The following is a 13,187-nucleotide window of genomic DNA, read 5'->3' as shown; positions in this document are numbered from 1 at the left end:
ATTAAATTAATTACCTAAATTAAATACAATTAATTACAATTAAATAAAATTATCTAAAGTACAAAAAAACACTAAATTACAGAAAATAATAAACAAATTACAAGATTTTTAAACTTATTACACCTAATCTAACCCCCTAACAAAATAAAAAAGCCCCCCCAAAATAAAAAAGCCCTACCCTACACTAAATTACAAATAGCCCTTAAAAGGGCCTTTTGCCAGGCATTGCTCCAAAGTAATCAGCTCTTTTACCTGTAAAAAAAATTACAATTCCCCCTCCCAACATTAAAACCCACCACCCACACAACCAACCCTACTCTAAAACCCACCCAATCCCCCCTTAAAAAAACCTAACACTAACCCCTTGAAGATCACCCTACCGGGAGATGTCTTCACCCAACCGGGCAAAAGGGGTCCTCCAGACGGGCAGAAGTCTTCATCCAACCGGGCAGAAGTGGTCCTCCAGACGGGAAGAAGTCTTCATCCAGACGGCATCTTCTATCTTCATCCATCCGGCGTGGAGCGGGTCCATCTTCAAGACATCCGACGGGGAGCATCCTCTTCATCCGACGGCCGACGACTGATTGAAGGTTCCTTTAAATGACATCATCCAAGATGGCGCCCCTTCGTTTCCAATTGGCTGATAGAATTCTATCAGCCAATTGGAATTAAGGTAGAAAAAATCCTATTGGCTGATGCAATCAGCCAATAGGATTGAGCTGGCATTCTATTGGCTGATTGGAACAGCCAATAGAATGCCAGCTCAAGGATTTTTTCTACCTTAATTCCGATTGGCTGATAGAATTCTATCACCCAATCAGAATTGAAGGGACGCCATCTTGGATTACATCATTTAAAGGAACCTTCATTCAGTCGTTGGGCGTCGGATGAAGAGGATGCTTCACATTGGATGTCTTGAAGATGGACCTGCTCCGGATGGATGAAGATAGAAGATGCCGTCTGGATGAAGACTTCTGCCCGTCTGGAGGACCACTTCTGCCCGGTTGGATGAAGACTTCTGCCTGTCTGGAGGACCACTTCTGCCCGGTTGGGTGAAGACGTCTCCTGGTAGGGGGATCTTCAAGGGGTTAGTGTTAGGTTTTTTTAAGGGGGGATTGGATGGGTTTTAGAGTAGGGTTGGTTGTGTGGGTGGTGGGTTTTAATGTTGGGGGGAATTGATTTTTTTTTTACAGGTAAAAGAGCTGATTACTTTAGGGCAATGCCCCGCAAAAGGCCCTTTTAAGGGCTATTTGTAATTTAGTGTAGGGTAGGGCTTTTTTATTTTGGGGGGCTTTTTTTATTTTATTAGGGGGGTTAGATTAGGTGTAATTAGTTTAAAAATCTTGTAATTTGTTTATTATTTTCTGTAATTTAGTGGGGGGTTTTTGTACTTAGATAATTTTATTTAATTGTAATTAATTGTATTTCATTTAGGTAATTAATTTAATTGCAGTGTAGTGTTAGGTGTAATTGTAACTTAGGTTAGGTTTTATTTTACAGGTATATTTGTCTTTATTTTAACTAGGTAGTTAACTATTGTACCTAGTTAAAATAAATACAAAGTTGCCTGTAAAATAAAAATAAACCCTAAGATAGCTACAATGTAACTATTAGTTATATTGTAGTTAGCTTAGGATTTATTTTATAGGTAAGTATTTAGTTTTAAATAGGAATTATTTAGTTAATTGTAGTAATTTTATTTAGATTTATTTAAATTATATTTAAGTTAGGGGGGTTAGGGTTAGGGTTAGACTTAGGTTTATGGGTTAATAACTTTATTATAGTGGTGGCGACATTGGGGGCGGCAGATTAAAGGGTTAATAAATTTAGGTAGGTGGTGGTGATGTTAGGGCCGGCAGATTAGGGGTTAATAATATTTAACTAGTGTTTACGATGCGTGAGTGCGGCGGTTTAGGAGTTAATATATTTATTATAGTGGTGGCGATGTCCGGTTCGGCACATAAGGGTTAAAATATTTATTTTAGTGTTTGCAATGTGGGGGGCCTCGGTTTAGGGGTTAATAGGTAGTTTATGGGTGTTAGTGTACTTTTTAGCACTTTAGTTAAGAGTTTTATGGTACAGCGTTGTAGTGTAAAACTCTTAACTACTGACTTTAAAATGCGGTACCAGGCTGGACAGGAGAGGGTCTACCGCTCACTTTTGGTTAGACTCGTAATACCGGCGCTATGCAAGTCCCATTGAAAATATAGGATACGCAATTGACGTAAGTGGATTTGCGGTATTTCCGAGTCTGGCCAAAAAAGTGAGCGGTACACCTGTACCTTCAAGACTCGTAATACCAGCGTGCATTAAAAAGTAGCGTTAGGACCTCTTAACGCTGCTTTTTAACCCTAACGCACAACTCATTATCTAGGCCATGGATTTTTAATGACATATAAGAACCATAGGCACAAAAAGTCTGCTTATCCCAAGTATTATTAAAGTCCCCCACAGTATTTTTTTTTTTTACATCCAATGCTGCTATGGAGCTCACTTAAATATGTGTTTAACCACCTTTGCATGGGTTAAACACATAATTATATGCAAGCAATAATACATTTTCCTTAAGGATGTTATAGGTCCCCATTATGATCTATAGAATCTGGAACATGTGTGGGGTGTTTTAAGTTTTGGCAGTAGAGTATCATGTCCGACAGACATCGCTGAATGCCGACAGCATACGCTGTCGGCATTAAACATTGCACAAGCAGTTCACCAGAACTGCTAGTGCAATGCCGCCCCCTACAGTCTAAAGACCGCTGCTCCATAACCTGTCCACCTGCTCTGAGGCAGCGGACAGAAATCAACCTGATCGAATAAGATCAGGTTGATTGACACCCACTGCTAGCGGCCGATTGGCTGCAAATCTGCAGGAGGTGGCATTGCACCAGCAGTTCACAAGAACTGCTGGTGCAATGATACGCTGTCGGCATTTATCAATGTGCGGCGGACATGATACGCTACATTGTATCATGTCCGTCCGCACTTTAATAAATTTACCCCTGAGAATTGTTGATTAAATTGAAGTGAGTCGAATTAATTGAAGATAAGTAGGAACATTCTACAGTGCATTCCTTAGAGAACATCTCAAAAATCCATAGTGTGATATTGTTTTAATACACTTCACAAATGGCTGCTAGCAGTAGTACTCACACAAACTGGGACTACAATAGCTCTAAGTTGCTTTCCAAATGATCAGTAAACCCAAGGCTCTCAAGAAGTTTTACTTTATTGTAAAACAATATTAAAAACAATATAACAGTCAATACAATCAATATGCTGTCCAAATACGTAACTCTACCGTTACTGAGTAAAGTATAATCAGTCAACACAAGCACTTAATGTGTATTGTGTTTCTACATTGCATCAATCAGACATTCAGCATAGAAACTTACTAACAGTTCGGCTGCAGTGCACCCCTCTTTGTGACATCTGAAGATTGTTGGCTAAAGGGGTCATCACAGATTAGTTAAATAACAACATCTCAGGGAGATTGAGAATCAGTTAAATAGACATAAGTCCAATATTAGATGTAAAGATGTTATACCAGTAGTACAATTTTATTTTAATGAGATGGACCAAACAGGTAGTCTAACTCAGTGGTTCTCAACAGTGGTCATCAAGTACCCCCAACAGGCCAGGTTTTCATTATAGCTTAACCAGTGCACAAGTAAATTAATCAGCTGATAAGTAACACCATGGATACTAACCTGCTCTCAACTGATTTGTTCACCTGTGCACTGGTTCAGCTATAATGAAAACCTTGCATGTTGGGGGTACTTGAGGTTAAGAAACACTGGTGTAGCTCATCTGGCAAGTTATTGATTGTATCAAGGAATAAGGACAGTGTGGTGATTGAGAACCTTGTTTTTATTTCAAAATTAGATGCATTGCATACCAGTTAAGACATAGATAGGTATGCCATTAGTTTTATAAAGAATAACTCACTCAAATAAAACTGATATTATTTTTTATTTAATGTCTTCTATAGATATAGCTATAGTTTTAAGGCATTTTAGTGAGATCTTATTTGTTCATGAGTCTTTTTAATAAAGTCTAAAAAGGGAGAAATCTGCAAGACAAGATACTGAGAGGTCATTTTTTACATTATTGATGCTATCCTTAAGCGCACTTGGTATTTTAAGCATATGTTCTGTTCTTTCTCTTCCATTTTACTAATTTACTATTAAATCACCATCATTAAATTATTATTTTAGCATATTGAATAAAACCTTATATTTGCTCTTTATGAATTCTAATATCACTAGGAATATGACATGACATTTAGGCTTATAAATGATTTAATAATATATATCTTTAATTCTACTGCAGCAATTTTGAGTGAGAGCAAACTGCTAACATCTCTCTCTTTCTCAGAGCCCTTTATCTCAATTTGGTTGGACTCTGGATTATTTTAGTATGTGCTGTATTTTCTGGCTTAGTTATGTACGCACACTACAGAGGCTGTGATCCTTGGACTGCTGGCTTTATAACAGCTCCTGATCAGGTAATTATCAGTACTTTAGTGTACGACCTTGACATTTTAAAAAAATTCCTTGAACGGTTAAACACCAGTTGTGTGTCTAAATACATCAAGACTATCCAATCTTTTCAAAAGATGAGCCGCATTCAATTATTTTTTATTTGTAGATCAGTTTAACAAACATTCGCCTAGATTTAGAGTTCTGCGTTAGCCGTAAAAAGCAGCGTTAAGGGGTCCTAAAGCTGCTTTTTACCGCCCGCTGGTATTTAGAGTCAGCCAAGAAAGGGTCTAACGCTCACTTCCAAGCCGTGACTTTTCCATACCGCAGATCCCCTTAAGTCAATTGCGTATCCTATCTTTTCAATGGGATCTTCCTAACGCTGGTATTTAGAGTCTTGGCTGAAGTGAGTGGTAGACCCTCTACCGACAAGACTCCATCCGCAGAAAAAAGTCAGTAGTTAAGAGCTTTCTGGGCTAACGCCGGTTTATAAAGCTCTTAACTACTGTGCTCTAAAGTACACTAACACCCATAAACTACCTATGTACCCCTAAACCGAGGTCCTCCACATCGCCGCCATTCTAATAAATATTATTAACCCCTAATCTGCCGAACGCACACCGCCGCCACCTACATTATCCCTATGTACTCCTAATCTGCTGCCCCTAACATCGCTGACACCTACATAATATTTATTAACCCCTAATCTGCCCCCCCCCAACGTTGCTGCCACCTACCTACATTTATTAACCTCTAATCTGCCGACCAGACCTCGCCGCTACTCTAATAAATGTAAATTAAATATTATTAACTAAAGTATTCCTATTTAAAAATAAATACTTAAATGTAAAATAAACCCTTATATAGCTACAATATAATGAATAATTATATTGTAGCTATTTTAGGATTTATATTTATTTTACAGGCACCTTTGTATTTATTTTAACTAGGTACAATAGCTATTAAATAGTTATTTACTATTTAATAGCTACCTAGTTAAAATAATTACAAAATTACCTGTAAAATAAATCCTAACCTAAGTTACAATTAAAGGGACATTAAACCCAATTTTTTTCTTTCATGATTTAGAAAGATCATGCAATTTTGAACAACTTTCTAATTTACTTCTATTATCTAATTTGCTTTATTCTCTTGATATTCTTTGCTGAAAAGCATACGTAGATAGGCTCAGTAGCTGCTAATTGGTGGCTGCACATAGATGCCCCGTGTGATTGGCTCACTCATGTGCATTGCTATTTCTTTAATAAAGGATATCTAAAGAATGAAGCAAATTAGATAATAGAAGTAAATTGGAATGTTGTTTAAAATTGTATTCTCTACCTGAATCATGAAAGAAAAATGTTGGGTTTACTGTCCCTTTAAACCTAACACTACACTATCAATAAATAAATTAAATCAATTAACTACAAGTACCTACAATTAAATAAACTAAACTAAATTACAAAAAAAAAAACACTAAATTACAAAAAATAAAAAAGATTACAAGAATTTTAAGCTAATTACACCTACTCTAAGCCCCCTAATAAAATAACAAAGCCCCCCAAAATAAAAAAATTCCCTACCCTAATCTAAATTAAAATAGTTAACAGCTCTATTACCTTACCAGCCCTTAAAAGGGCTTTTTGTGGGGCATGCCCCAAAGAAATCAGCTCTTTTGCCTGTAAAAAAACTCAATATCACCCCCCAACATTACAACCCACCACCCACATACCCCTACTCTAACCCAAACCCCCCTTAAATAAACCTAACACTACCCCCTGAAGATCTCCCTCCCTTGAGTCGTCTTCACCCAACCGGGCCTAACTCTTCATCCGATGGACCAAAAGAAGACATCCAGAGCGGCAGAAGTCTTCATTCTATCCGGGCAGAAGAGAGCATCCGGACCGGCAGACATCTTCACCCAAGCGGCATCTTCTATCTTCATCCATCCGACGAGGAGCGTCTCCATCTTCAAGACCTCCGGCGCGGAACATCCACGACTACCCGATGAATGAAGGTTCCTTTAAGTGATGTCATCTAAGATGGCGTCCCTTGAATTTCGATTGGCTGATAGGATTCTATCAGCCAATCGGAATTAAGGTAGGCAAAATATGATTGGCTGATTGAATCAGCCAATCAGATTGAGCTCTCATTTTATTGGCTGTTCCGATCAGCCAATAGAATGCAAGCTCAATCTGATTGGCTGATTGGATCAGCCAATCGGATTGAACTTGAATCTGATTGGCTGATTCAATCAGCCAATCAGATTTTTCCTACCTTAATTCCGATTGGCTGATAGAATCCTATCAGCCAATCGGAATTTGAGGGACGGCATCTTGGATGACGTCACTTAAAGGAACCTTCATTCGTCGGTAGTCGTCGGTAAAGAAGGATGTTCCGCGCCGGAGGTCTTGAAGATGGAGCCGCTCCTCGTCGGATTGATGAAGATAGAAGATGCCGCTTGGATGAAGATGTCTGTCGGTCAAGATGTCCTCTTCTGCCCGGATAGGATGAAGACTTCTGCCGCTCCAGATGTCTTCTTTTGGTCCATCGGATGAAGAGTTCGGCCCGGTTGGGTGAAGACGACTTAAGGTAGGGAGATCTTCAGGGGGGTAGTGTTAGGTTTATTTAAGGGGGGTTTGGGTTAGAGTAGGGGTATGTGGGTGGTGGGTTGTAATGTTGGGGGTGGTATTGTGTCTTTTTTACAGGCAAAAGAGCTGATTTCTTTGGGGCATGCCCCGCAAAAAGCCCTTTTAAGGGATGGAAAGGTAATAGAGCTGTTAACTATTTTAATTTAGATTAGGGTAGGGAATTTTTTCATTTTGGGGGGCTTTGTTATTTTATTAGGGGGCTTAGAGTAGGTGTAATTAGCTTAAAATTCTTGTATTTTTTTTTTAATTTTTGTAATTTAGTGTTTGTTTGTTTTTTGTAATTTAGTTTAGTTTATTTAATTGTAGGTACTTGTAGTTAATTGATTTAATTTATTTATTGATAGTGTAGTGTTAGGTTTAATTGTAACTTAGGTTAGGATTTATTTTACAGGTAATTTTGTAATTATTTTAACTAGGTAGCTATTAAATAGTAAATAACTATTTAATAGCTATTGTACCTAGTTAAAATAAATACAAAGTTGCCTGTACAATAAATATAAATCCTAAAATAGCTACAATATAATTATTCATTATATTGTAGCTATATTAGGGTTTATTTTACAGGTAAGTATTTAGCTTTAAATAGGAATACTTTAGTTAATAATATTTAATTTATTTTGTTAGATTAAAACTATATTTAATGTAGGGGGGTGTTATGGTTAGGGTTAGACTTAGCTTTAGGGGTTAATATATTTATTAGAGTAACGGCGAGGTCCGGTCGGCAGATTAGGGGTTAATAAGTGTAGGTAGGTAGCGGCGACGTTGGGGGCGGCAGATTAGGGGTTAATAAATATAATATAGGGGTTGGCGATGTTAGGGGCAGCAGATTAGGGGTACATAGGTTGCGGCGGTGTACGGAGCGGCAGATTATGGGTTAATAATATAAAGCAGGGGTCAGCGATAGTGGGGGTGGCAGATTAGGGGTTAATAAGTGTAAGGTTAGGGGTGTTTAGACTCGGGGTACATGTTAGGGTGTTAGGTGCAGACTTAGAAAGTGTTTCCCCATAGGAAACAATGGGGCTGCGTTAGGAGCTTAACGCTGCTTTTTTGCAGGTGTTAGATTTTTTTTCAGCCCAAACTGCCCCATTGTTTCCTATGGGGATATCGTGCACAAGCACGTTTTTCCAGCTAGCTGCTACCGTAAGCAACGCTGGTATTGAGAGTTGAAGTGGCGGTAAATATTCCTGTACGCTCCCTTTTTGGAGCCTAACGTAGCCCTTCAGAGAACTCTAAATACCAACGTTGTTTAGAAGCAGCGCTAGAAAAAAAACATGCGTAGCTAACGCACCCCTTTGGCCGCAAAACTCTAAATCTAGGCGATTGTTTTAAGTCAATATGTCAAAATCAGAGGCTGAACTACCATTGGCGCAGCAGGTCCTATCTGCATGTCTATCTATCTGTCTATCTGTCTGTCTATCCTAAAAATAATTATAGAGAGCAGCATGCATATTATTAATATTCCTTACTAGTGAGTTACCTTTGAGAGGGGCCCAAAAAATGTTTGCACCAGGGCCCTCTGTTAAGTAGGCTTGCTACTGCTCAAAATATATATTGGGGCCGATTTATCAAGCTCTGTATGGAGCTTGATGTCCCGTGTTTTCAGCGAGCCTTCATGCTCGCTGGAAACAGATTTTATGAAGCAGCGGTCTAAAGACCCCCAATCCATAACTTGCCCACCTGCTCTGAGGCGGCGGACAGAAATCAACTCGATCGAATATGATCGGGTTGATTGTCACCCCCTGCTGGCGGCTGATTGCCCGCAAATTTGCAGAGGCGGCTGGTGCGATGATAAATGCCGACATCGTATGCATTGTATCATGTCCACTCACACTTTAATAAATATACCCCATAGTCTTTTTTTAAAGCACACATCAAAAAAGCAATGCTTTGGTGAAATATATCATTTTCAGTATCTCTACATATTTATTACAACGCTATAAAAGCAAATTGTCCAGAAATGTATACTTTGGATTCTTCAGTTGTTAAGTTGAATGAATTCGTTTTAGGATTAAGGTTTTAGCAACTTTGCATGATTGTCCGTTGTTTATGCTGTTTATATGATGAAAAATCTACAAAATGTTTCACTATATTGGTACATTGTGAAACATGGTTTAAAACAGTTAAAGTGCTGTGTATATTTATATTAACCTTTTTGCTGTCATATACAATGTACTCAAAATAATGTTATCATCCCTATGAAAGGAAGCATAACAATAACTTTAGTTATACCTCCTAGAAATAAAAACCCCATAAAAAAATAGCCTTTTGAAATGTAAAAAGCTTTTATGTAGCATGTTTTCAAGCAAAAAAAAAGTGTATTGCATTTTTATGGGGAATATATATATTTGTTATACGTTGTTGCTTTAAAACAATTTCTTTGATGCAAGAGTTAAGTAGCATTCACAGCTTAATACATCTACCCCTTCTACTCTAAACACTAATAAAAATTATATAAAAAATATTGCATAAAAAAGTTATAACTGCAATTTTAAGCAGCTTTCTAATTCACTCCTATTATATTTTTTTCTCGTTCTCTTGCTATCTTTATTTGAAAAAGCAGAAATGTAATCATAAGAACCGGCCCATTTTTGGTTCAACACCTTGGGTAGTGCTTGCTGAATGGTGGATACCCAGGTGCTGAACAAAAAATTGGCCGGCTCCTATGTTTACATTTCTGCTTTTCAAATAAAGGTAGCAAGAGAATGAAGACAAATTGATAATAGGAATAAATTAGAAAGTTGCTTAAAATGTCATGCTCTATCTGAATCATCAAAGAAAAAAAATGGGTTCTGTTTCCCTTTAAGCTTGCTACCTAACTCCCTGAAGTTATTTTTTAGGACATTTTTAGGACATTCCATGGACCATGACATTCGGGATGACCCAGATCCCTCTAACAATGTGCCATTATGCTTTGCCTAACACAATTTAAGGGATCTGGGTGACAGTTACCCTATCAAACTTCCTAATAATAGAATCTTCTACAACCCACATGACTGAAGGACTGTTCGCTATATTAAGCAGAACAGCCCTCTCCGACATCTCCACCCCTAAAATGATATCCCCAACATCTAACTGAATCTGGCAACTCTATTGGGGCATGGCAATAACAAATTGGTATTAGGTCGTTAACAATGGAGCTTGGCTTTTGTAGTAAAATGTGAGGCTCTAAATGTAAGGTTTAAGTGGTCCCCTGTAAGATTTTATGGAACTAGAACAGAAGGAGGAGCGGCAGCAGAATAAAGCTCTCAAGACCATCTCACACGTTGTGGTACCTCACTTTTGAATGATTCTAGAACTACATTTTGTTAAATATTTTAAAGGACATAACAATGCAGACTGAGATGAATTTTGCAACAAATAATGCAGCTTTATGTTGTCAAATGAACATATTATTTTATGTTTTTCTTCTTTTCACTGATTTCCTTGTACCCCAGAACAAAAGAACCCTTGCTAACCAATCACAAATTGATACACAGATATTGCATGAACTCTGTTTGCACATGTGCAGTTAAGGAAAGAGACTGGGGTAGCCTGCCTCCTTCTCTTCCCTTAAGGCAGTTTTGCACTAATTCTTCTTAGTTAATTAGTAAAAAAATAAATATTTAACAGGTATTTAAATAGACATTTATTCATTTTTAATCTTTAATAGCTAAATATAAAATATATGTATATGTACACAATAATATTAACACCTATACTACCTTGAATGCTCACTAATATTGCAAAGAATACTTTTCCTATCATGATTGTTGATGCATAACTGATAATCCACCTAAAAATGCAAATGAGTACAGAGAATGTGAGGTAAGAGAGGGGTTAAACAAAACTTTACAGATACATTAGCCAAAATGATAACCCAAGCCTTAGAAAGTGGCACAAGTACAATAGCCTGATGTATTTTACTGCAAAAGAAGCAAAATAAATAATGAATGTATATTGCAAAAAACGAGTTTAGTGGCCCCTTATTCACTTTATACAAACATGTTTTGTTTTCAGATGATGCCATATTTTGTTATGCACATTTTTAGGAAAATGCCTGGTCTCCCCGGACTATTTGTTGCCTGTGCTTTCAGTGGGACGTTGAGGTAATTATTTTTTCTATTGTATGTATTCATATGTATGATTCAATTTTATTCAAAATGAAACCGCTTCATGTATACATTTTGAACCAGAGCGCTAATGGAACTGACCTCATGGAAAAATAACAGTTATTTGAAGTGAAATTTTATATTATTAAAATTTAAAAAAATAAATAATAATATTAATTCCTGGATGTGATATGTTACCAAACTATTTATCATATATGATGGGAAAAACTTTGTAGTAGTATATAATCTAATCAATACTCAATACAGTATCTAACAGTGGAGCCCTCCAGATTTTTTCAAATACTAAAGGACATAAAAAGTCTAAGTAATATGAAAAACAAAATATATCACAAACAATGGCCATGTGGAAAAAAAAACTTTATGCACCCACAAAACCAATCAATATAGGTCTAATATATAACCAAATATATTATTTTCCAGCAGTATTCTGATATTTAACAAACAGTTCTTTTTTTCCCTCTTCCTTTTTCACAGATTAAGAGTTGCAATGTTGCAGCAAGATATCATGTTTCACCAAAAGGTTTTTATTAAATCTAGCAGTACTTTGCAAAATTATATTTCATAGCCAGGCAAATATTTGCCACTCAGAAATAAAGCTGTCTTAGGCAACTGTCTGATTGGCACAAATGTAAGCTAGTAGTTGCTCTATTATGTCTATAAATATTGACTTCTGAATATTGACTCAATATATGAATATTAGCAGGTTAGATAAACTTTCTTGATTAGCCACCAAAACTGAGGGTTCTATGTTTATTTTACAGCACAGTGGCTGCCAGTATAAATGCACTTGCTACAGTAACATTTGAAGATTTTGTGAAAAGCTTTTTTAAGAATCTTTCTGATAAGAAAAGTACCTGGATCAGCAAAGGACTGTGTAAGTAAATATACTTCAATTTTATTTAGTTCATAATATTAAATAGTTTTTAAATAAAAAAATTAATGTTTAATCACATTCACCTAGATTACGATTTTTGGGCTAAATAGAGTGCGAAACGAACTCAACAAAATTTGCGTAATTTCACTCTCCATAGCGCTGCCATTACTGAAAATCCTCCTTGTGCGTGTGATATGGTTGCGTTAACCTCCATACCGCACAAAATCCAAGGGCTGCTTTGACGTGCTTGTGCACGCTTTCCCCCATAGACATCAATGGGAAGAGAGTGTTAGAAAAAAAAAATACCCTTTAAGGGCAATGCAAAAGAGCTAAATGCCCTTTTAAGGGCAATGTCCATACAAATTCCCCTTTAGGCTAGGGGGCATTTTTATTTGGGGGGGGCTTTTTTATTTTTATAGGGCTATTAGATTAGGTGTAATTGTTTTTATTTTTGATAAAAAATGGTCCAGAGACCATGTTATGGGGAGGGCAAACACTAATTTAGGTGGAGTCCCTGGTGTTCTTTGGGCGTGGTCAAGATGTGTAGATATGGTTTTGTGGAAATTCTCAGGTTGGACCTATGCTGTCTGGGGGGGGCAATGGATAGGCAGTCCTGGGGAGTCACTTAAATAATAGAACAGTGGTAGGGAGGGGCCATTTTTACCCTACTCATCAGTCCAGTGAGGGTGCCAAATATGTCAAAATACCTCTAGATAAATACTCTGGGGTGTCTAAATTCTACAAATATATACTTTGTGTAGCAGTTTTAGATTGGGTGACCAAATTAGCTTCCAGTTCAAGCATAGAAAATGTTAGCATTAAACCAATAATTCCATCTTTGTAGTGTTTGGCCAATATTTTCTAGAAATTACTTGGAAAACCTAGACATATGGGGTATGTCTAAAATCAGGGCAACAAAATGAATCTATTTGGATGTGTTTTCCTGTAGCTTCAATAGTTTTGTAGACATGGTTATAAAGTGTATACTGAATTTATCAGTATTAAATTCCTATTTATTGTTATTTTATTTACCCATACAGGGTATCACTAGAAAAGCCTATTTGTCTGTTAC

The 13,187-nt window shown here is 37.0% G+C and overlaps 1 protein-coding gene across 2 annotated transcripts in view; it reads left to right on the top strand.

Moving 5' to 3' along the window:
* SLC5A12 (solute carrier family 5 member 12) overlaps positions 1–13,187 on the top strand; it is a 115,776-nt gene that overhangs the window by 63,031 nt on the left and 39,558 nt on the right. For both annotated transcript variants that reach the window (XM_053688904.1, XM_053688905.1), the window contains exons 7-9: positions 4,378–4,507; positions 11,129–11,217; positions 12,003–12,115. In XM_053688904.1, coding sequence (XP_053544879.1) covers positions 4,378–4,507; positions 11,129–11,217; positions 12,003–12,115 — 332 coding nt within the window. The remainder of the gene's footprint in view (positions 1–4,377; positions 4,508–11,128; positions 11,218–12,002; positions 12,116–13,187) is intronic.

The sequence above is a fragment of the Bombina bombina genome, chromosome 7 (assembly GCF_027579735.1).
Source record: "Bombina bombina isolate aBomBom1 chromosome 7, aBomBom1.pri, whole genome shotgun sequence".
In the NCBI taxonomy this organism is placed as follows: domain Eukaryota; kingdom Metazoa; phylum Chordata; class Amphibia; order Anura; family Bombinatoridae; genus Bombina; species Bombina bombina.
Note: the sequence above shows the minus strand (reverse complement) of the source record. Positions and strands in the feature narration are given on the sequence as shown.